Raw genomic sequence first — 22,400 nt, 5'->3', positions numbered from 1 at the left:
TAAAATTAGCTCTGCTACCTACATGTTACTATGGCTACAGAAACCCCAAATGGAATCATAGGCTTTCTGAAGATGTATAATTCTCTTTCATCCAAGGAATGTAATAACATCTCTTACAGATATAAATATTAATGTATGGTCTAGGTTGGTCCTTAAATTATTTCTCATACTATGGGATTGTAACCCATGGTTAACAGTTTTTACTAGGGATGATGATTTTTACTGTTGCACAGAAATTCATACACGAAAAAGCAGTTTTTAACTAGCAATTGAGTAGCTATATTTGACTTACTGATCTATAATATTATAAGTCTAAAATATTAACTGCTGGTTTTAATTTGATTCTTGCTTAGTAAACCATTTTTAGTTAAACGAATAATTGCATTTTTCATCTCTAAATTTCAAAGCATTTAATAGATCCTACTTAGCTGCCTATCTGCCAGGGAATTCAAACAACTCTTCACCAGTCTACAAGCTTTTACAGGTTTGTAGTAAAAGACTGGTGAGATGTCAGTCTTTTTTTTTCTTGCCACAAGGAAAACCCAGCTGTAACACATTAAGAATTATGTGAATCTGTATCACAAGTTACATGGAAATACACTGAAGAAAAAAGACTTTGTATACACTGGCACATGTTCACTTTTTTCTGACTATATATGTTGAAGCAAAATTTGACTATATCATCAAGCACATGCACTCAGGTAAGTGTGACCTCTTTTCCCTGACCACCCCCCCCCCTCCTGTTTCCCATAGTACTTGTTTAGGGCTGCAGGGTTTTCTCCATTTGCAGCAGCAGATGTCATCACTTTAATGTCTGCTTTCTTAGTTTTGAATAAAATAAGCAAAGAGAATTATTTGAAAGGAAGAAGTATAGTACAAATAAAACTTTTGCAATTGCAAACGGAGATTCCCCAGAGCAATCATTCCCTTCCATTTTTTAAAATATATTTTGATTGCTACTGTAAACTGGCTAGAGCTTACCCTTTTGTCAGCTTTGCCTATTTTGATGTCATTTGCCTCCACGTAAGTTAATTAGTCAATCAGGATAAGGAAAAAATAAAATTTACAGCTGACAGCCCTCCTTAAGAGGCAGCAGTAAATCGAATTAGGCCTGTTGAGTCATAGCCTTCAAACATTTTTCATTGTGAAACAAAATTATAGTATGTGCAAGGAGGAAGTTATCTGTGTATCAGCTAGTGGTTTTAGGGGGTGTGTGTGTAATTCAAGTCACCATTGTGTAGTCTAACCTATTCAACCAGAAACTTCAGCTCTCTTCCTGTAAGGGCATTTCTCTGTTGTGAGACAATTAACAGATATAGGAACTTAACATTTGAACATTTCTTCAGGCTCGGAAGGAAGTGTCCTTGTATATTCTAACTCCAAACGTACCTAATATTGCTCTACAGGATAGGTTTGTTAGAAGCATTGCCCCTGTTTGACCTGTGTAGTCAAAGTTTGGGGCTTTGGGGATGTTCTAGCTGGTTACAAATTGATGGAGTATGGTATTTTCTTGGATGTAATCTTGTTTATTTACAAGGACCCTACACCATCTCTGAGTCTAGGAAAAACCAGGTATAACAGGAACAGTTCATTAGCTTACAGCCCCCAGTCTCTTTAGCCAACTGAACAGACCCTAAAAGTCTCTGCCTGGCTTTTTCACACATTGCACTCACCAGTTAATGCTTGGCTTGCTTGCTTTTCCTCTTCTGCCTTCCCACCTGCACCCACACAAACACCACTCAACAAAAGACCACCATCAACTCAGCCCAAACTCTTGGACAAATTCACAATCCCTTTTTGTCTTAAGTGGAGGGCTTCTGATTAACTCATCCTGACAATTGTTAATTGAAGGGCATGCTCACACCCAATCTCAAAGAGTTTTGTGACTGCAGTACCTTGTACTTCTCAGCATAAGGGGTTCGCATAACAAATTTTTTGGTGGCGTCAGAGTGTGGCCATCAAGTCTTGCTAGTGGCCTCTCTGACAATTTTTCCTACAATACTTAACTTCAGGAAAAATAAATATCCACATATACATGTCCAAATCATTGTAATTTGTTTGCAGACTCAGTAATAAAAATAATGTACAGTTGTTCTATTCTTTACTGGACCTAAACAGAATAGAAACACACACAAGGTGCTTTGTATGTTTTTGTCTTTTTTTTCTTATTGTGTCTTTTGGTTGCTTTTTTTAAAAAAAGACTTGCTAGCGGGTAAGTCTGCTGTGAAAGGTGATATCAAACAAACAAACATCACTTTTCACAGCAGATGTACTAAGCCTAGGGCTCAATTAAGCCCTGGATGGGGAAGTGGTTAGTGAGGCAGCAGGAATCAGGGGTACTTGGGGAGGGTGAGTTCGGGGCCGGGGCCAGAGCCAATCGCCTCATAGGCAGGGACTGGAGCCCAAACCTCTCTTCCCAGAGGATGGGGCCTGGGGATGGAGCTCAAAGCCCCATAGGTGGAGCTTACCACCCCCCACCCAACGGCTGAAGCCCAAACCCTAGGAAGGTGGGGAACTCACACTAGCTGTCTGCTCCTTCAGCTTTGCTGTCTCCCCCAGAGGTGGCCACGGCCCAATCACTGCTGGCAGCCGCAGGGGAGGGGCTGCTGCTTCCCTGCCACCACCCAGGGGGCTGTGGCTGCAAGAAAACCCCCTGGTGGCCAGATGTGGCTACATTTGAGAAATACTACATCTGCTCCAGTTAGGGACCCTCTCTTCTTTTTCGGTCAAGGGCCTAACTTACATTCCCTCTTGTAACTAATGATGTAGATCAGTAATCATACAATTGAATCTTTCTCGATGATGAAAACTTGTGGTGTTATCATTTGTGGTTTCTGAGTATGAGTTTCCTTATTGGTGACACGTGGCTCTACAAGAGTTGCAGTCATCTTGTAAATGTACAGGACGGGGATGCAACTGCTTGTTCTGAGTATGACATTTTATTTCCAAGCTGTATCCCTCAGCTCTCTCATGACCAGACTGTTGTGAGAAAGCTGGCCTATGCCATCTGAAGGCAGCGTTTGTCAGGTTTTTGTTTTACACCCAGCAGGTTCCCAGAGAGGGTGATTCCAGAATTTATTTACGGAAGTGGGGAGGACATCTATTGCCTAAAAAATCAGGATGCTTCAGCCAGAGTAGCAGCCGTGTTAGTCTGTATCCGCAAAAAGAACAGGCGTCCATGTGGCACCTTTGAGACTAAGCAATTTATTGAAGCATAAGCTCTCGTGGACTAAAACCCACTTCAGCCAGGGTGGCCATTTTAGCCCTGATGTCACCGCAGCCGGTCTTGCCCACTGAGGTTTCGTTGGGCGGCCTTCGCTCGCCGCGCTGCTCAGGGCACTGGGGCCGCTAGCCCAGGAGCGTCCCGGGGGCAGCGGGCGGAGCTGTGTCCCGCCCAAACACGCGTCCGGGCTGCTCGGGCGGCTCTGTCCCGTTATGACAGGGCCGCTCCCTGTCCGCGGGGCGGGGCTGTGTGTGTGTGTGTCCTGCTGTGACACCCCCTTTCCGTGCCCAGGCCTCGCCGCTCTTCGTTCGCCTCATCTCGCCCGCCAGGGCCGTGCCGCAGCTCGCGGCCCTCGCAGCCTGGCCTCGCTCAACCGCCGTCCCGCTCTGCCCCCCCCCCGGTTCTGTGAAGCCTCCGCCATTATCCCCCCGCCCCCACCCCATGACGGGGCGGAGTCTACCCGCTCTGGGCCGGAGACGAGCGGACCCTCCCGGAGACAGCCGGGGCCTTGGTTTTGCTGCCTCAGCCAGGCCACTTCCGGGATTACGTAATGACGAAGCTGACGGTAAAATAGGATTCTGACGCCTTGATGTGGGCGGGGTCGAAGGTCTTTCCTTCTGATTGGCCGTTGGTCCGTGACTGACAGGATCCTGGGCTTTGCCTCCCTGCACGTGCGTCGGGGTCTCACGATGGCTCTCGCGAGATCTGGATGTAAACAAAGCTAAACGGGCCCAGGCTGCGCTCTGTTCTCTCAACCTACTCTGGCCAGTGAGCGGGTGCAGGCGACAGTCATACCGTCGATGTCCCGCCCACTGCTCCATACCGGGGAGTGGGATTGGGTGACAGGACGGAGGAGCCTGCCTCTCCCGCCTGGTGATTGGCTGTTGGTGTCAGCGTGTGCCAGGTGTCAGTTCCCGAGAGGGTCCCAAACACTGTCAGTGAGGAGCCAGGGCGAAGGAGCAACGCAGCAGGTGAGGGGGGCCGGGGAGGGGGGGATGGGAAACGGGAGCGGGGAGATAGAAGGGGAGGAGACTGGTGGAGGAGGGGGATGGGGCAGGGGAGGAAGGAGAAGGGGCGGGGGCGGGGAAAGCAGGGGTGGGAGAGGAGAATAGGGCAGGGGAGGAGGGGGCAGGGGTGGGAAATGGGGAGGGAGGGGAAGAGGGGCAGGGTCTGGAGAAGAGTGGTGGGGCAGAGGAGGAGGGAGAAGGGGTGGGGGCAGGGGGGGAAGGGGAAGGGTTGTAGGGGCAGGGAAGGGGGAGAAGGGGGTGGTGATGGCAGTAGGGAGGAAGGGGAACCGCCACGGTGGTGACGGGGAAGAAAGGAAGGAGAAGGGCTGGGAAAGGGGGATGTGGGGTGATGGGGCATGGCAGGAAGGGGGATGGGACAGGGGGTGGGGTAAGGGAGGAAAAAGAAGGGATGGGAGGCAGGGAGTGATGGAGGTTGGGGGGAGCAAGGGGAAGGGTCTGGGAAAGGGGGGTGGGGTAGGGGAGGGGTGAGGAAGGATGTGATAGAGGGATGTGCAGGGATGGAGGAAGGGAAGGATGAGGGGAGGGGAGAGATGGGGGAAAATGAAGGTGTCTGAGTACGGAGGAGTAAAATAAATTGGATTGGTCTGGTGAGCTGTGGTATCTGGGTGGCAATTTGGGGATCACAAGTGTGGGAGGCTGGTCAGGCTCAATTTTCCGGCTCAAGAATTGCCAGTGGGGTTTCTCAAGACTGAACTGATGATTCCCAATAGCCCTGCACTTCAGGCTCTCTTCCACCCTGGGACTCTGGTGGCACAAGAGCTGGAGTTCTGTTGCAGGTAACAGTGCTTGTGGCTGAATGACAGCAGGCACTGGCTGCTACAGGTTTACAGATGTACCACTGGGCTTGGAACAACTCCTCTCCTCCATGTCTCTTAGACTGTAAAATGCTTGGAACATGGATCAAATCCTGGCCCCATTGAAGTCAATGGTGTCAGGATTTCATCTACAGTCTTTATTTTCTGTACAAAGTACCATGCACACATGCAACACTAAGTAATGACTACTATGTTGGGTAATGTAGTTGCAGTGACCTGGATTCAACTGTTGTTGTTTTGTTGTTACTAGATTGCTAATTGGATGATAGAAGCTGTTGAGGGGCGTGATTAGGACCTGTCATAATTACTGGTGTCTGGTCAATGCCTTTTGCCCTGTGAGTAAAAAACTGTTTTATTTTTCTGCATAAGAGAACTGATCTGAATTGTTCTGAACAACTAAAAGCGGAATGCTTTTGTTTTGTGAAATCTTATGCATTGGTTTTAATTCTAGCCATTGTGATTACTTACTGAATGTCTTGTTTCCCAAGAGCATATTCATTGTGATTAAAAGTCTATGTTTCTATAATTTATGTGTGTATTTTTCCTGGTCAGTATCTCATGATGAAATGCTGCTCTCAAGCTGGTGTAATGCAGTTAGTGTATTTATAAAATTTGTTGTTATATATTTTCCTAAGATGTTGGTGCATATGTGCAATTTACATAATACATGGTTTCTTTAAATAAAACTCATTTTATCATGCAAGATTTTGTTTTCCCTTTTTTCCTGTGGTGTAGGTTGGGGTACTGAACAAGGAGAGATTTATTTAAACAGTGCCAGAGGTGAGTATAGTGATTTAGATGTATCGGAGAGAAGAGCTTACAGTCATGCTAGCTAGAGAAATTGACTAATATAAATAAACATTTCCCCATAAATAATTATTTTAAAAAAAAACTACTGCCCATAGGTATCTGCAGAGCAACGATGGCAACAGAATCTCCTCGCCGCCCTAGCCGATGTACAGGGGGAGTTGTGGTTCGCCCACAGGCTGTCACGTAAGCATGTTTTAGAAGATGTCCAATTACCTTTGTTTGAAATCCCTAGAATATTCCTGTTCAACAAATACGTGGTCCTCTCAAAATCAGCAGCAACTTCCTGTCATAAACAGTACAGTTTTGTTGTGCTCAGTATTTTCCAGGAAAAGAAAGTAAATAAATGCCTCTTTCCAGATTTACAAGATTATACACAGCAGGCATTCTCTTTGAAAGGGATACATTTGAGATTGGTAGGCCAAAATGTTCACCAACCTTACAAGTTACAGGGTAGATGATTGAACACTTTATATATAAACAAGAAATGACTGCAAAACATATTTTGCTTGCTAAACAAACTCGACACTAGATACAACTGAGTCATAACAAACTTGTGCTTAGTGGGCATTTGTAGATTTCCTCCCCCCCCGCCACTGCTGTCTCCCTCTGTTCCATTCTTATATTAAAAAGTATAAAAGCTCCTGTTATCTGCACTGCCTCAGTAAGTGAGGTTGCTGTGGATGTCAGTGTACTGCTTGCTCAGGAGAACAGAGAAGACAAGTACAGTGAAGGTTTAAAAAAAAAAAAATACAGTGCGTAACAGACTTTCCTACCTTTGCCAGGTCTCCCTAAGTTACCTTCACATGTCAATGGTTGAATGGTGAACATCCTCAATTAGAAAAGGAGTACTTGTGGCACCTTATGAGACTAACCAATCGGATGAAGTGAGCTGTAGCTCACGAAAGCTCATGCTCAAATAAATTGGTTAGTCTCTAAGGTGCCACAAGTACTCCTTTTCTTTTTGCGAATACAGACTAACACGGCTGTTACTCTGAATCCTCAATTAGAGTAACCAGAAAACTTGCCTGTCCTAAGTCCTTTTGTAGCAGAATGGGTGAAATTTTCTCAGTGGTGGCATTATGCTGCTGGCTAGTTTTTTTTGCTATGGTATTGCATTGCAACATCATGTATGTTTTGGCAACTTGTACTTTACTTACAAGAGCTGTCAAAACATGAACCATGGTAATGATGGGGATGACTGTCTATTTAGATCTCAGGATTCACTTGATTTTTTTAGCAGGAGCAAATAAAATGCAGTTGTTCCTGTAACACACTGAGTTGCATAAACAACTGGGTCTTTGCAACCTAAGCTTTCATAGAAGGGAGGAGAAGCCTGTAGAAGAAATCTTGCAAATTTGCCAAATGCAGTTCTTATTGTAGTAACCTGTTCTGTGGAGTGAGCTTGTTCTCTGGAAAAGCAATAATTAAAAAAGAAAAACTCCATAAGAATATTTGATTATGTACTTTTTGTGTGGTGATTATTTTCCAGTTTGTTTTCCCAACCTGCATATCTCTGTTATGGGTACATCACTCATTCTTTATCTCAGAATTGAATTTTCTGGGTAACATGCTACAAACTTGAACCTCCTGCCCTCATTTTGAAACAGTAGGTTATCAAACAAATGGCAGAATATATTAACAATTTACAAAAACAAGAGAAGCATATGCAAAAGAGAAGCTAGCTTGGGGCATACTTCAAATACTGATTTATCAATTACCTGGCTAAAAACTAATTAGAAGTTTCATAGGTTTTTTTTTCTTCTTTTTTTTAAGTACATCAAAGAAGAAATTGTCTCAGAAGTTCTTAGCCTTCAGCATTCTGTCTGCTAACCATTGCTTAATTTCTTTCCAAGAGAGGTTTAGTGTACATACATTGAACAAAACATTTCCAGAGCGTGCCTGCTTGGCTTACTCATTAAAGATATACTTTGGAAAGCATCAGCACACATTTATGAAATGAAGACATTACCACCCTTTTGTTAAGGCTGTTATACATAAACATCAATTATGTTTTAATTATCCTGTAGAATAGACAAGTTTATAGAGAGACAGAGATCATGACCTGGCCAAGATTATTGACAATGAGTCAATCAGGAATAGAAAGCAGGTGTCTTGTCTTAAAGTGCTCTGCTCTAACTACTATGATAAACTCTCTTTAGTTTAATAATCTTTGTGTCCACTTTTGTCAGTCTTGGTCTGGAATAAACTGTTTCTCGATCTTCAGGAACAATTTTTCAGATTTGCCTTCATTTCACAGGGCAGGCAACTTGTTACATTTAGAAGTGATGCTCATGGAGCTGTAGGACTGTCCTGTTATACAAGTGTACGCAGAAACTTACGTCTCCTCCCCTAGTGCTGTCATGACTGGAGAGAACAAAGGCTTCCAAGTACTGAATGTCCACAACATTTTATGTGGACAAGATATTTACACAGTTTTATTTAGAAGGAAAGTGGCTGAGCCTTTTGGTAGCAGGGATCTGGATTTCTTTGTTCCAGCAGCAAGGGCAGTAGTGGCAACAACTTGTATTTGCTGCTATTGGTAATTCAAGACTTAATGCTGAAGTAGTTATGTTAAAACAGATTGAATATGTACCAAAATAATCATTAATCTGAAGTATGTCAAAGTTGTTGGATGCAGAGATTCTAAATTCTAATAAAATTTAGAATCACCACTAACTTTTAAAAAATTGTATGGGCTGCTGAACATGTTGTCCATTGCCAAGTTAGGTGACTAGCATTATACAAAGATATCATCAGCCTTATGGGGTGAGTCCACATATTTTGTTGCTCAGCAGTTACACAGCATATTTGAGAGACTCGCGTCTCTCTTATGTAAGATACCTTAATAAAAGCCTTAGTTAAAGTCCATCAGAACAAATGTGCCTTGCATTATACACCACTGCACTCTGAAGTGCAGCTGATAATGAATTGCCAAGAGGAGTGAGTTCCACAGTGTAAGACCTCTACTGAAAATGCCTTCCCACTAATCTTAGCCAGCTTTATCTCGGGAATAGATAGGAGAAATCTCTAGCCTCTCTTAGCTTCAGGATAGTGCCTAGCATATGTAAGCTGGCGGGTAGTTTTCCCCAGCCCAGGAAGAGAAATAATGTTTCAGCTATTAGTTTTTTAATGCCCTTTCTTCAGGGCTTGTTTGATTGTCCACAGATCAATCGCAAAACAAAAAGCAAATGGAAAAACACTGAAGAATAATTCCCAAAGGCTTTGCTTGCTTCAGCCAGCCAGGAGGGAAAAGGATACAGCCTTCTCCTTTGACCCAGCTTTCCCTTCCTTTTACACTTTGCCCAGACATGTGACAGTCAGAGACGACTTAATCCTTTACAGACTTCAGTGCCCTTACTTTGTGACCAGTGTGGGATAGGCAGTTTATCAAGTCATTGGGTTCCAAATTTTCCAGACTATATGGGTATTGTGTAGTACAGTAGAACCTCAGAGTAACGAACACCAGAGTTATGAACTGACCGGTCAACCGCATGCATCATTTGGAACTGGAAGTACGCAATCAGGCATCAGAGATTTCCCCCCTCCCATCCCCCCAAAAAGGGCAAATACTGTACAATACAGTACCATGTTAAACATAAAACTACTAAAATAAAGGGAAAGTTTTAAAATAAAGATTTGACAAGGTAAGGAAACTGTTTCTGTGCTTGTTTAATTTAAATTAAGATGGGTAAAAGCAGTATTTTTCTTCTGCAGGGTAAAGTTTCAGAGCTGTATTAAGTCAGTGTTCAATTGGAAACTTTTGAAAGCACAACCAAAACATTTTGTTCAAAGTTACGAACATTTCAGAGCTTTGAACAACCTCCATTCCCAAAGTGTTTGTAATTCTGAGGTTCTGTTATACCTTGAATTACACACCAGCAAGGGGTAACACCGTATTTTTCTCAGTGGAATAACTGGGGACATTTTAAATGTAGTTGAGTAGGTGTATAGTGTAAAAAGCAAAATGTAACCCCACAAATTTGTAAAGAAACCATACAGACTGGAATTGGAGGTTTCTCCACCAGTCAAGGCAAATGTAATTTTCTGTGCAGTTATTATCCAATGAGTTGCCAATCATTCTTTCGCAGATAATCTAAACTAAGGCATAGCCTGCATCATTTTCCCCAGTGGTAAGTGATAGTCAGTGTATTTATGTCTGTATTTAGACTTCCATAGTAATTAAGGACTCTTCTTTTCCAGGGAACAGTCATATATGGAAAGTGTTGTTACATTTCTTCAAGATGTTGTGCCACAGGTAAGGGCCTAAAACAAACCCACTCTCTTCACAGTGCTAGTAATACGTATAAGTAAGTTGCAGCTAGATAGTCCAATTTATACAAAGATCAACATTTTTAAAAGTGCTTGACTGGTAATTTTGAGTGCTTCAGTTTTTTTTATTTTTATTTTTTTTTTTGGTCCCCCATCTTAGACGCCTTAAAAGGGCCTGACTTTCAGAAGGTGCGTACGGTCTGAAAATCGGGTGCTTTTGAGGTGTTTCCAACTGGGCACCCAAAATCACTGTCAGGTGAAAGTCTTGGGCAAAGTATTTAAAAAATGTCTCATATATGTACTAGCGAGAGAGGGTTACATTGTCTGCCGACTTAAAGATGCGGTAGTGGTAGCAATGAAAGGCAAAGGCTTACTTGTGAGGTAGATAGACCACATTTTTGTGGGAAGGCCAACCCTCCTAATTGCTGGGACTCCTCCCAAGCTGGTATTTCTGGACCACACTTAGGAACTCATGAGTTTTTGTGTCGACGTCTGGCTAGTAGGCATCAGAAAAGTTTGATACACACCTGCTTGTTTTGCAAGTTTAACATTTGCTGGAAAGGAGAAGGAGAGGTTTTTTCCTCTGTTCCTTTCTCCACTTGCCTCAGAACCTTCAGGTTGCTGCTGGGTGGAGGAGATTTGCTAATTTACCCCTTCTCCAGCTTGCGGTGAGGCGGGATAAACACCTGAATCTGTCATTCTGCTTTTCTCCCCCGCTCCATATCTTGGGTCATTCTTCCCTAAGAATAGCCCTGGTTCTTTTGTGCTCTGTTGTTTCTAGCTTTCCCAAGTAACTGCAGAATGAATTGATATGGCTGTGGTCACTTCACTGCTGCCCAGGGGGTCCTAAGTAGCAGGCTGAAACTGATCAGAGTGGGATTAATTTCATGCTCCTGGTATGTGGGAAAGCTGTGGATGTAGTAGGGGAACTGTAACTGTTTACCTGTCCACTCAGGAAGGCAACATTGAATTGATTCATAGCTGGAATCAGTTAATAATAGTAATAATAGTTAATTATACAAGCTAGAAATTTCTTTTTTAAAAAGAAATTTGCACACCCTGACTCCCGTTAGGAAAAGTTTCCCACTGATGGTTCTGACTATTAGTAATTTGCCAAATGTATTTTTTCATGTTGTGATTCAAGCTATGATGTAAAAGTAAGGATAGTCAAACTTCTATTGAAGGAATTGTTGTGTTTTAACCTGTTCTTATACTCAGATATTTTTTCTCCATAGTTAAAAAGATGCACTCTTAGTTATATTTTACAAGTCAATTTGCCTTGTAAGCGTGGAACATGCTTTGTTTTGAAAAATAATACCAACACTAATTTTTTATTTACATGTTGAGTGCATATTATTGCTTGTCCAGCATGCACATAGTGATTATACAAGTTCTTTTCATATTTAATCCAAAATACTGCACAGTATCTTACAATAATTCACTTGGAAACAATGGTATTGCCTCTGTAGCTCATACTCTGATTACTGCAGTTTCTCCTGAGAACTGTAAAACTTAGGTTGTCTAGAAACACCAAGAAGCTTCATTCCAATTTCTCTTGTACCTCATCTCTTTAGGGGCATCTGTAGAATATATTTAACTGAAGTATGGATCTGCTTTGATTTAGTTACAGTGCCTTCTGTTTCAAACTTAAATATTTTGGTTATATTAAAATCATAGGTATATGATTAAAATGTCACAGTAGGAATGAGCTTCAGAGGAAAGAAAGGCTTCTGTTTTTTCAGCCTCGCTTATAAAGTGTTTAAGTGGGTCAAAAAGGAATTAAAGGAATACACATACCTCTCTCTAAAGATCCTCTTTTTATTCTATTTAAAAATAGTTTAAACTGTCAAAATCAAGGATTATAGAAACAACTATCATCTGTTCTGTCCAATTAATACAAGGTTTATGTTTCTTAGAAGCCAGTTGGCTTTTGTTCTCTGTACCTGGAAGGTCTTTGGTTGTGTGTCTTGCTGCTTTTTTACTTTAATAAGTGTTGGTACACTAGTTGAATTATATTTAAGATTAAATGTGTTGACCAGGGAACCACTCCTCTCAAAACCTCCCAGAAATATTGAGGGTATAAGTATGCAATAATTGCATGCATGCAATAAGAATATGCAACAATTCTTGTTTTCCTTGCATTACCCGATGTGCTGTATACAGAGAGCAGAAAATAAAGATGTTATACTTCATTTTCTTTCAACCTTTCTCTTTTTTGTGTGTAGGCCTACAGTGGTAGTCCACCAACAGAAGAAAAAGAAAAAATAGTATGGGTCAGATTTGAAAACACAGACTTAAATGGTATGGTTTTATCTTCCTCTTTCAGTTTTATTTCTATATCTTTTGGGCCCATATACAATAATTTTAAACAGCAAAATTAAAAAATTACAGTTTAGACAAGAGTTGGCTCAAACAGAACTCCCTTTCTACTCCTTACTAACCAGGAATGAATCGTTATTGTGTAAAATCCCGAGTGAATAGACAGGCCTTTACTCAGCAAATTTCTTGAAATGTGAAGGTGAGCGAACTCTGGTGTTACAGGATTAGTGAGGTCACCAAATTCCAGAGCAAAGTCCCTTGGCCCCCTCACTATCCAGATCAGTTGAAAACAAAACATAGGCCCTGAGTGTAATCCATGTATTCGTAGGTTTGTGGCATGAATCACCTAATTATCTCTCCCAGTGGCTTCATGCACACATATTGAATGGCTGCAGTGTCATAAAAGGAAAAGGAGTACTTGTGGCACCTTAGAGACTAACCAATTTATTTGAGCATAAGCTTTCGCGAGCTACAGCTCACTTCATCAGATGCATTCCATGCTGTAGCTCACGAAAGCTTATGCTTTCGTGAGCTACACGAGGTGTAGCTAATGGAAGTGTTAACAATGTACATCAATTTGCTTTTACTAACCATGGAGCTCTAAGCCTGTCCTACAAGTCAGAGGCTGTAGCTCTCCTCCAGATGTTTCCTACAGCTTGATTGTTACCTCAGTGTCCTCCACCTTACCCCTCTGGCAAAGGCTCACTCTGATCCCAGATGTAACATGATAGTATGACATGATAGGGAATCTTCATGTCCTGGTGGTAAGTAGGGCAAGTTATACTTCTTATAGCTGTTGGAATGGCAAAAAGATTCCTAGTTCACAAATTTATAGATGTTAGAGACAGAAAAGACCTGTTAGGTTAGCTTGTGTATCTCACTGCCTCATGCTCAAGGCCAGTGCGTGATTGTTTTCTAGTAGGTTTCTTTTTCCTTGCTGTGCATTTGTAAATGTCCCAGCCACTGGGGCTTTCGCCACGTCCTTTCACTTGCCACAGTATGACAGAAAATCAAACATATCCAATGAAACCTTTATTTTTCATATTCATCCTAAATTTACCTTAGTTCAGTTTAATCGTCTTAGTCTTGGTTATACTCTTGTACCATCCTGAAGAGTTCTTCTCCCTGCCTGTCAGAAGTTTACATGCTTTCAGAACATTCTGCTTCTCGCTAACTTTAGGGTAGAGCGGCCTTAGCCAAGATATAAAAACATTTGGTTATTTTAGTCTGTCTTGATATATTTCTATAGCACCTTCATAGTTTTATGGAAATTGCCTTTTTCAGAGGGGTGTTGTGAGCATTAGATAATATGTGTAAAAAGCTTTGATCATCAAAGTGCTACATAAGTGTCATCTTTGTTATAATTATTATTTTGTTGCTCCTCTGTGATTTTCTTCTGATTTGTCCATACGATAGCATTACATGAACTGGCAGTAATGTAGCTTACAGATGATTCTATTTGCTCAGTAAAAAGACCTCTCTTTTTTCCTAAATAGACAAAGTACCTCTGAAAAAGTACTGAAGAAGGAATCACCGATCCCTCTATTTTCTGTGTACTCAATCGTTCCTTCTAAATGCACTAATAATTTCTGTTGCTAAATCTCTTAAGTAGCAGAGTACTGTAGACTGTATATATTTTGTAAACTTGGCTTCAGAATAGTAATTGTGAAATGTGAAGAGGTGCTTTTCTAGAATTTCATGGTGCTTATAGAAAAATAGCTTGATCGTGTGCTAATAATCATAGGAGGTAAGAATGTCAAAGACCTCTGAGTCATCTTGTCATAGCCTCCTTTCTTATGCTGTGTAGGAAGTTTCCCATCATCACTCCCTCTAAACTGGTATTTTGTACCCTCTCAAATAAAACTCTAATTACAGATCTTATTACTTGTGTCTAGAGGAACATTTTTTTCACTATTTTTTCAGTTATAGGAGTTAAGGATTAAAAAGCACATTGCTGTGCCTTTAATTATAATATGAATATGGATTTCAAAAACTGTGTCCAGTATACCAGACATTAAACATAATTTGTCCTAACTTGATGTTCATTTTGATATTTAAATCCAATTTAGATACATCAAGGAATATGGAGTTTCATGAGATACATAGCACTGGCAATGAACCACCTTTGCTGCTAATGATTGGGTACAGTGATGGAATACAGATCTGGAGCATACCCGTAAGTACATAATAACTCTGTCTTCAGAAAACAAGCCTCTTTGAGATGCTGATTTTATGCCACATCTAATTTTTTATAACAAACTATATTACTTTAAACTAAATAGTAGAAGGCTACAGCATATGTTGTACGTGTAAAATGGTTTAACATAAGATTAATTTAAGAGTGTGAGTTACACCAAATATTAAACTACCTACCTTTAAATCTGAGGGGTTTTTTAAATTGCTGTAAAGGTAATTTTTTTGATTTGGAGCAGGGTGTAACATTACAGAGAAGTTAATATCCTATAAATATAGGGGAAAGAAGTCCACACTAAGGAGGAAGGGTAAATTCAACTGTTCTATGAAAAGGATTTACATTTCCCAGGAATGCAAGCATGACAATATTAATAGCATTTTACAATCACAATGTGTGTCTGTCATGTACATGATTTGCAATTTTAATTTTATTTAAAGTCTGTATGTGCATATGGATTTAATTTTATTCTGTCATACATAGCATGCAGTTTGTGTTTCAGAATGGTTTGAGCACATGGACTTAATTTGGGAAATTTCCCCCAAATTTCTTGAACTTAGAATAAAGTTTAGTATGGTATGTGATAAAATTCTTAACTCATGAAATCTAGTGTGTCCAATACTTCAAAATAAACCCAGTGCGCATACTGGATGAAATTTCTCCTCTTTGTAGAATACAGAGCCTTTCTGGAAAATATTTTTCCTTTTCATCCCTCCCTGGGTGAGAAAGAGAGTAGTTTTTATGCAGCAAGCTACATTTTAGGAAATTAAATGGAATTTCATTTTCTCTTTGAAAGTACTTTTGCACACCAGCTTGGGAGCTGTGTTAAGGACTAACCATTTGCTTGTACAGGGGGGAGACAGAAATGGAATTTTTCTCGCAATTTGTCTTTTCTGTTAAAGAGGAAGAAGAAAACCTTTTTAGGAAGTTCAGAGCCTGCAGTTTCGGGGGTGGCAGTGTAAAATAAGAGGCCTCAATGTACCCGACTGTACTTCATGTGGAATTTGGGAATTTGTATATTTTCTTAGATTTCCTGAGGAACTACAGTTGTTTCTCACATTCAAGACCTTTATTTTGAATGGAGCAGAATGGAACTTTTGGGTGCTGCTGTATTTTTGTCTTTAAACTTTTAAAGAAAAGTACGTTTGTAGAAAAACCAAATTGGTTGCTTACTTCTTGAGTAAGGAAGTTACCGTATATACTGCTGTATAAGAATTTAGCATGCAAAATAATTTTTGTATCCAGTTAAAACTTTTTAAACTTTGAAAATATTCTTATACAAAAAGTGAGTATTTAAACCTTTTAAAAAATCGCTATGCTTTATTCGTCATGTGTATTACAGGGAACAAACATTAGGTGTCACTAAGATATTGAGCTAAAAAATATAGTACAGCGTCAGTAGCACCAGCGATCCTAACAGGATTCTGAACAAATAAGTTTAGAGTACACAGAGATTATATACACTGATCGAAGTTAAAGATTTTCTATAACATAACTTCTTTGAACTTTCTCTAATGAATTTATTTGAACAGATAAGTGTTTACTGAAAGGTGTATAGAGGCACACACCTGGTGGTGTGACCTTGGACTTCTCTGGGCTAGTTTACAGTAGAAGAGATTAGAGTTTGGGTCTTCATCTGGCAAGGGATCAGTTCTCTGTTGATATAGTATATTCTTGCCCTGGGCATAAGGTGGGAGAGTGCCTTGCTTCCTTATCAGGTGACTCTCTGTAGCTGAAGAAATGAGTATCTCTGAAGGAAGCCATCTATACTCCTAACCAAGGGGAAGATTGCTATGAGATGGGGTCTTATGTGTAGGGGGAGGGCAAGAGGGGTGATGTAGGAGTGTCTTGGAGAACTCCATTTCCTTTTGGGTAGAGGGAATCTTTTTTTTTTTTTTTTTTTTGCATGGAGGTACCATAGTTAGGCCAAACAATGTCGTATAACTACAAATTCCTTGTCTCTTCTGTCAATAGAGCAGTCTCCACACAGCCAGTTTACATGTTTTTCCAGTGTATTTCACAATGGAATATTTTCTATTTCTTGTTGTTCCTTTTTATTAGGCTAATAAATACTAAGAAAAAATGAAACTAGGAAATCACAAACCCCTATTGGTATGATTTGATTTTTGCATAAGGAAGCCCTTCAGCAGCTTTCAGAAAGTTCTTTCTGAGCTTGAGAATGTGTTCAAGTTGATACACAAGCTGAGGCAGTCTAAATAGGAATAGAGTTGTGTTCTGAAGACTTGTTGCCCCTCTTTGAGAATGCTCAGCTTGGAGCAGGGCATGAGATGTCAAAGTAACACGCTCTAAACTGCAAACTGTGTTGTGACCGTGTATGAATCTAGTCTCTGAAATAAAGTGACATTCATTGCTTTGCAGCCTCAGGAAAGTGACTCTGGAGCAGATTCATGATGAGTTCGAGATGGGTTATCTGTAGGTGCTATTTGATATACATGTCTTGGCAACGTGAGCCATTGTAGCTGGAATAAATGTCAGGAGGTTTGCAGTACTTCAGGGTATCCGCTTTCCCGCAGCATTTGAGGCCAGTAGGAAAGAGGGAAATATTTTTGGAGCAAATGTGGAAGAATTATTATTTGCTATTTGTATGCTTCATTTATGAGGGAGAGTGGTGCCACCTGGAAGTTTTTAGATCTCCAAGCCTTTCCTGATGCAAGCCTTTCCTGAATAATTAATATGTGTTTTGTGGGGCTGGAGTGGCCCATCATAAATTTTGGGACATGGATTAAATATATTACAAAGGAGAAGTCCAGTGTGGTTTCTTTGGGATCAGTCCTTTGTTACTTTGGTCAATAAGATTTATATGCTGTGGGGTGAGAAGGGTGCTTACTTACACAAAGGGATTTGGTTGAATGGGAATTTGATTAATTATATAATTGTCAGTTCCATAACTGGGCTGGTGTCAGTGGTATGTATTGTTGATTGAAATTAAGTCTTCACTGACATGGTGGTGGAGGGGGGGAAAGAATGCCAGCTACTGAATGACCATCCCTACTTTCTGCAGCACCTAGGGTTTTCCTTTGAGGCCTCCTATTCATACAGCTTGTGAGATCTGATAAAACCACAGCCAGGGATTGTGTAGTTGCAGATTATATGAACAGTATTGCCCACTTATGTGTTTAACAATATAATTTTGGAATGTTTTCCTTGTCATTCATGTTATCCCTTGTTTGGTTTCCCAGTTAGATAAGTTTTTTTTTCTAAACTTCGATTTTCTGTGGATTGGGGATTTGTATCTGAGACTCCTAAGAAGAAAGGACATAGCATAATCTACACTTGCCTACCCTCTTCCTATTGCTATTTAGGGTCCAGGTACAAAAAGAATTGGCAGTTGTGTGGCAAAGTGACTTTATATACAAAATTATGCCATTCACTTGGCAATAGCATATATTCTGTATATGTATCCTTTCTACATCCTCTTAGGGTCTGGCTACACTGCAGTTGGGGGTGCACCTCCCAGAGCGGGTAGAGACAGATGCGTGCGAGCTCGACTTCAGGTAGCGTGCTAAAAATAGCAGTGTAGACTTTGTGGTGTGAGCAGTGGCGCAGGCTAGCCACCCAAGTAAGGACCCCTTAGTAAGGCTGGCTTGTACTTGGGCAGCTAGCTAGCTGCAATATCCACACTGTTATTTTTAGCACGCTAAAGCTCAAGAAACCTGACAAGAGAAATCTGTAAGATTTTATTTAGAAGCCCTTTCTGTTTTAAGAAGCAAGAGTCCCAAAGTTTAAGTGAAAAGCTATACACTGAGGCTATCATCTGTAGCATTGTGATTTCTTTCCTCCTTCAGTTGGACCCCTATTCAGTACATAATAAAATAATGAGCTGCAGGCAGTCCAGTTTGCGTCTGCGTGATTATGAAGTGTTTATGACAGCTACTAAGCTGACGCTTTTCATAGTGGTGTTACATTGACTTCTAAACACCTTTGTAGTTTGCCTCCAGGAGTGTATGTATGTCTCTGCAGTCCGAGTGGTTTTACATTAACATTTCCTTGGAGAAAGATCTTTGATTACAGAAGTGTTACTTGCAAATGGAAGATACCATTTGATCGGCTTCAAAGGACTGAAATAATGTTCGGACTGCTGGGTGCTGAAGTAACGGCTGGAGTTCTGAGGTGTAATGTCTAAATCTGTATTGTATAAGATGCAGAAGGTATCCATCCAAACTGGTTTTCTTTGATCTTTGTTTTGAAATGGGGGTGGGAAGGTTAAAAGTGTTTTTAAAATATGCCTTTCGAAGTGGGAAGAAATCTGGGATTATACAAAAGTAATGACTACAAGTTCCCATTCAGTAATTGTGCAATGTGGTTTTGTGTTGTGTTTGGAATTTGTTTTCCCTTTGCCCCCAGTCTTGTATTTCAAATACTGTGTCAGAACCAGAAAGCAGTTGGAATTGGTTTATGCTTAATGTGGTTTACAAGAATCTGTTTTAGATAGATATTCCTATTCACAGAAATGCATTTTGGCTGCTTTTGTGGGTGATAACGTTTTTCATTGTACACAGGAGGTTTCAGAAGTAGAAGGCGACATTAATTTAGATTTTCCCTATTCAGTTAGAACAGAGTTATTAGGCATTAATTTTAATAAATTAGGAACTTTGCCTGTTCAAAGGGAACTGCATAATAGTAAACATAACATATATTTAAATATATGTTGTAAAAGTTGTGGTACAATACTGCTACTTCAATCTTTATTGGTATGGCAGCTTACAGGGTCGATTACATCCACTGATTAGAGACCCATGGAGTACTGGTCATAGCTGGGCAAGTTAAGGATGGCATGCTATTCTCTGACTTTTCCTTTGTTTCATTGTCATAATGTAAAAATGATGGGCCAATATTTACCAGTTAATAAATATTAAGATTTTTAATGTGTTACACAGTCTACTGCAAATGCAGTAGCTAGTTGTGTGTGTGTGTGAATTCTTTTCCCTTCCTCAGTTCTCAAAAAAGCATGGTGGTGGCTGGGAAAACCAGTTCCATTCTCCCTTCCTTCTCCAGTTTAGTCAATGGTGGTAAAAGTGTCTGTGACTTATGCGGTAGGAAGCTAATGACAAATTAAGTGCTTTCTTCCCAGTTTCTTCTGACCAGAGGATATTGGGACCTGAACAGTCATCCCCAACATGGAGACCCTGGTGCAGGCTTGCAGTAGGCACTTAGAAAAATGTGAGACTGATCAAGATGTCTAACCTTTAAAAGCATCAGAAGACTTGGGAGGTGGGCATAAGGACAGGGACTGGGCTAATCATTCTTCTAGGTTTGTTTGTTTTCTTTTCATACTACAAATGTTTTGAGTTCTGTACAGATTTAAAAGAGTACTGGTTTTGTTTGAACACACATCACTTGCACAGCCAATTGTGTTGAAAAGCTGTGTGATTTATAATGTGCTCAGAACCTGGGGAGAGGAAGGAAAGGAAAACATCACGCCTCTCTGCAGCAAACCCTTTGGCAGATGGAGTGGTAGTATCAGTAGGCTTTGGCCTTGTCTTCACTGCTAAAAAAGGGCCCTTTTTAACCTTGGAGTAACTAAAACGCATGAGCTATCCAAAGGCGCTTTGGTTTTACTGCAATGAAAGCCTTTCGCTGGTTGACTGGGGTGCGTTTAGTTTTACTGCAAGGTAAAGTGCCTGATCTTCACTGTGGTGTTTACCACAGGATAGCTCGCACATGTTAGTTACACCAAGGTAAAAAACACACCTGTTTGAGCAGTGAAACAAGGTCTTTGAAGGGCATTCCACGGGACCCTCCTTGGTTAGAGGGCAAAGCAAGAAAGGAGAGCTATAAAGTATCATTCTGTCCCTATCCTGGTGGTTCTCCGTACACCTGCTTCTTTTCTTCTTGTGGGTGTTGAGGGCAGGGGTGAAGAAACACGGTCCCAAATTACAAACATGTATGTAGTCTGCAGCCTGAGCACATTAAACCCCCTCAAAACATGTTACGTTTATAATGGTAGTATTGATGCATCTGTGACCAAACGCATTAGCAAGCTGCTTAACTACACTTTGTATTTTATTTAATGTCCTCTGTTTTCCTTAGTGGCTGCAATTTTAACACTTCATTCAAACCACAGGGAAGAGTTTTATAATGTTTTTAGATATCTCCACTCCAGGCAAAGGGAGAACACGCATCTAGGCATACAGAAAGTTTATACCAAATAGGGGAGAATGAAAAGGGTAGCATCACTCCAACTGGCTGCTGCAAACAGCTGTTCTATATAGCGCATTTATATTTGTATCACACATCGTTCCAGGTTCTCATGTTGAGCTGTTAATGTGCCTAGGAAAAGTGTCTGTTTGTTCAGAGGGATATGTCTGATGTGGGGGGATGGGTCGGCAGTCTTATTTTAAGAAACAAATGGCCTGTGGATTTGCCTACACTGCATATGCTTTACAGTGGCATATACAATACACATTGCATGTTCCCTAGCATGGTTATAAATAGCCAGTGTAGATGGTGAGGCATTGGTTAGGTAAGTAGAATAGAGACATGCCTGACCCAACATGGTTCTCTGCACATCCAAGCAGTGTCTCCCTATCTATGCTCCTGTTTTTAGTAGCATAGCATCCTGCTGCCTCCCCAGTATTTGGAACCTGGAGTGAAGGACTCTGGCAGAGGGGACAGGCAAGCAGCAGGGAAACAGCAAGGAAGGGTTCCAGAAGTCCCCACTGTCTTTCCCTGCCAGAGCCTTTCGCTGCTATGTATAGTTACACACCACAGTGTGAGTGCAGCCTGCTTTTTGCTGTGATGTGTAGCTACACGTACTCTGTACACCACTGCCAGGAGTATGCAGTGCAGACATGCCCTATGTTACTAATAATGGTTTGGGTTATTAAAACAAAGAAGAAAGAATTTTACAAATCTAATTTTACTTTTGATCGTTAACACTGATTGTTTACTTTTTCTTATTTGTCCACTTACACAAGAAAAGTTGAGTCGTCAATTTCTAGCTATTTCACTTTCTCTCTTCATCCTTTTGCCTAATGCAAAAGTAATTAGGTTGTTATCACTGCAGAGATTTTTTTTTTTTATTACAACTATACATTTGAATGTAAACACTAAAATTCTGGCTGTTTGCTCCCCCCCTTCAAATATCTTGTTTGGTAGTATTCCTCTTGAACTGGATCATGTCAAACAGGAGTTCATACAGATATCAATAATAATTTAGGATTTCCTACGATATTATTGTCATTCAATACAATATTCAAAAACCAAAAGGTAGATTTCTGATATCTTACCTAACATCTTCACTATGTATTCATGTGACAGTGCTGTTATTGTATACTAACAATTTGCATTTTTATTTTAAGTGTCAAATTTCTAATTTATTTTTTCCTTCTTTTGGTTTGGTGTATGTTTGGCATTTTTTTGACCGAAGGAAACCTATTTTAATATTATCGTCCTTACAGTGTAAACAAACCTTTTTGTTTGTTATGGGTTCAAACTGGTATGCCTGAAACAACAGAAGTCTCTCATCAAAAATTAAGCAATGGTCCAGATTGATCCTGATCTGCCATACTTACGAAGTACTGGCCCAAAATGTTTAAGGGAAGAGGGGATGGCTTCACTCCCTTTCCTCAATCTGTTCTCATATCAGGAGAAAGGAACTAGAGGGAATTGAACTGAAATTTGATGGATTCTTTGCTTGCAATCTTGCATAGAGATCTGAAGCTTGAAAAATACAACCAACCTGTGTCTTGACTCCTTAGACTGTGGAAGCTGCGAAGTCCCAC

General features: G+C 40.7%; 1 protein-coding gene across 15 annotated transcripts in view; it reads left to right on the top strand.

Moving 5' to 3' along the window:
• Positions 1 to 3,982: 3,982 nt before the first annotated feature.
• The window catches only part of BCAS3 (BCAS3 microtubule associated cell migration factor), a 500,928-nt gene continuing 482,510 nt past the window's right edge, over positions 3,983 to 22,400 (top strand). For 7 of the 15 annotated variants that reach the window (XR_012155469.1, XR_012155468.1, XM_073315910.1 and 4 more), the window contains exons 1-7: positions 3,984 to 4,194; positions 5,317 to 5,401; positions 5,802 to 5,846; positions 5,972 to 6,059; positions 10,077 to 10,131; positions 12,371 to 12,446; positions 14,534 to 14,640. Coding sequence is in view for 12 of the 15 variants with exons in the window: in XM_073315910.1 (XP_073172011.1) it covers positions 5,989 to 6,059; positions 10,077 to 10,131; positions 12,371 to 12,446; positions 14,534 to 14,640 (309 nt within the window). In the remaining 3 variants the exon portion in view is untranslated. Of the gene's footprint in view, positions 4,195 to 4,776; positions 5,028 to 5,316; positions 5,402 to 5,801; positions 5,847 to 5,971; positions 6,060 to 10,076; positions 10,132 to 12,370; positions 12,447 to 14,533; positions 14,641 to 22,400 lie in introns of those variants that run through there. The other 8 variants (XM_073315903.1, XM_073315912.1, XM_073315906.1 and 5 more) reach the window with 6 other exon arrangements.

The sequence above is a fragment of the Lepidochelys kempii genome, chromosome 17 (assembly GCF_965140265.1).
Source record: "Lepidochelys kempii isolate rLepKem1 chromosome 17, rLepKem1.hap2, whole genome shotgun sequence".
NCBI lineage: Eukaryota > Metazoa > Chordata > Testudines > Cheloniidae > Lepidochelys > Lepidochelys kempii.
This window is presented reverse-complemented; position numbering and strand designations above follow the sequence as displayed.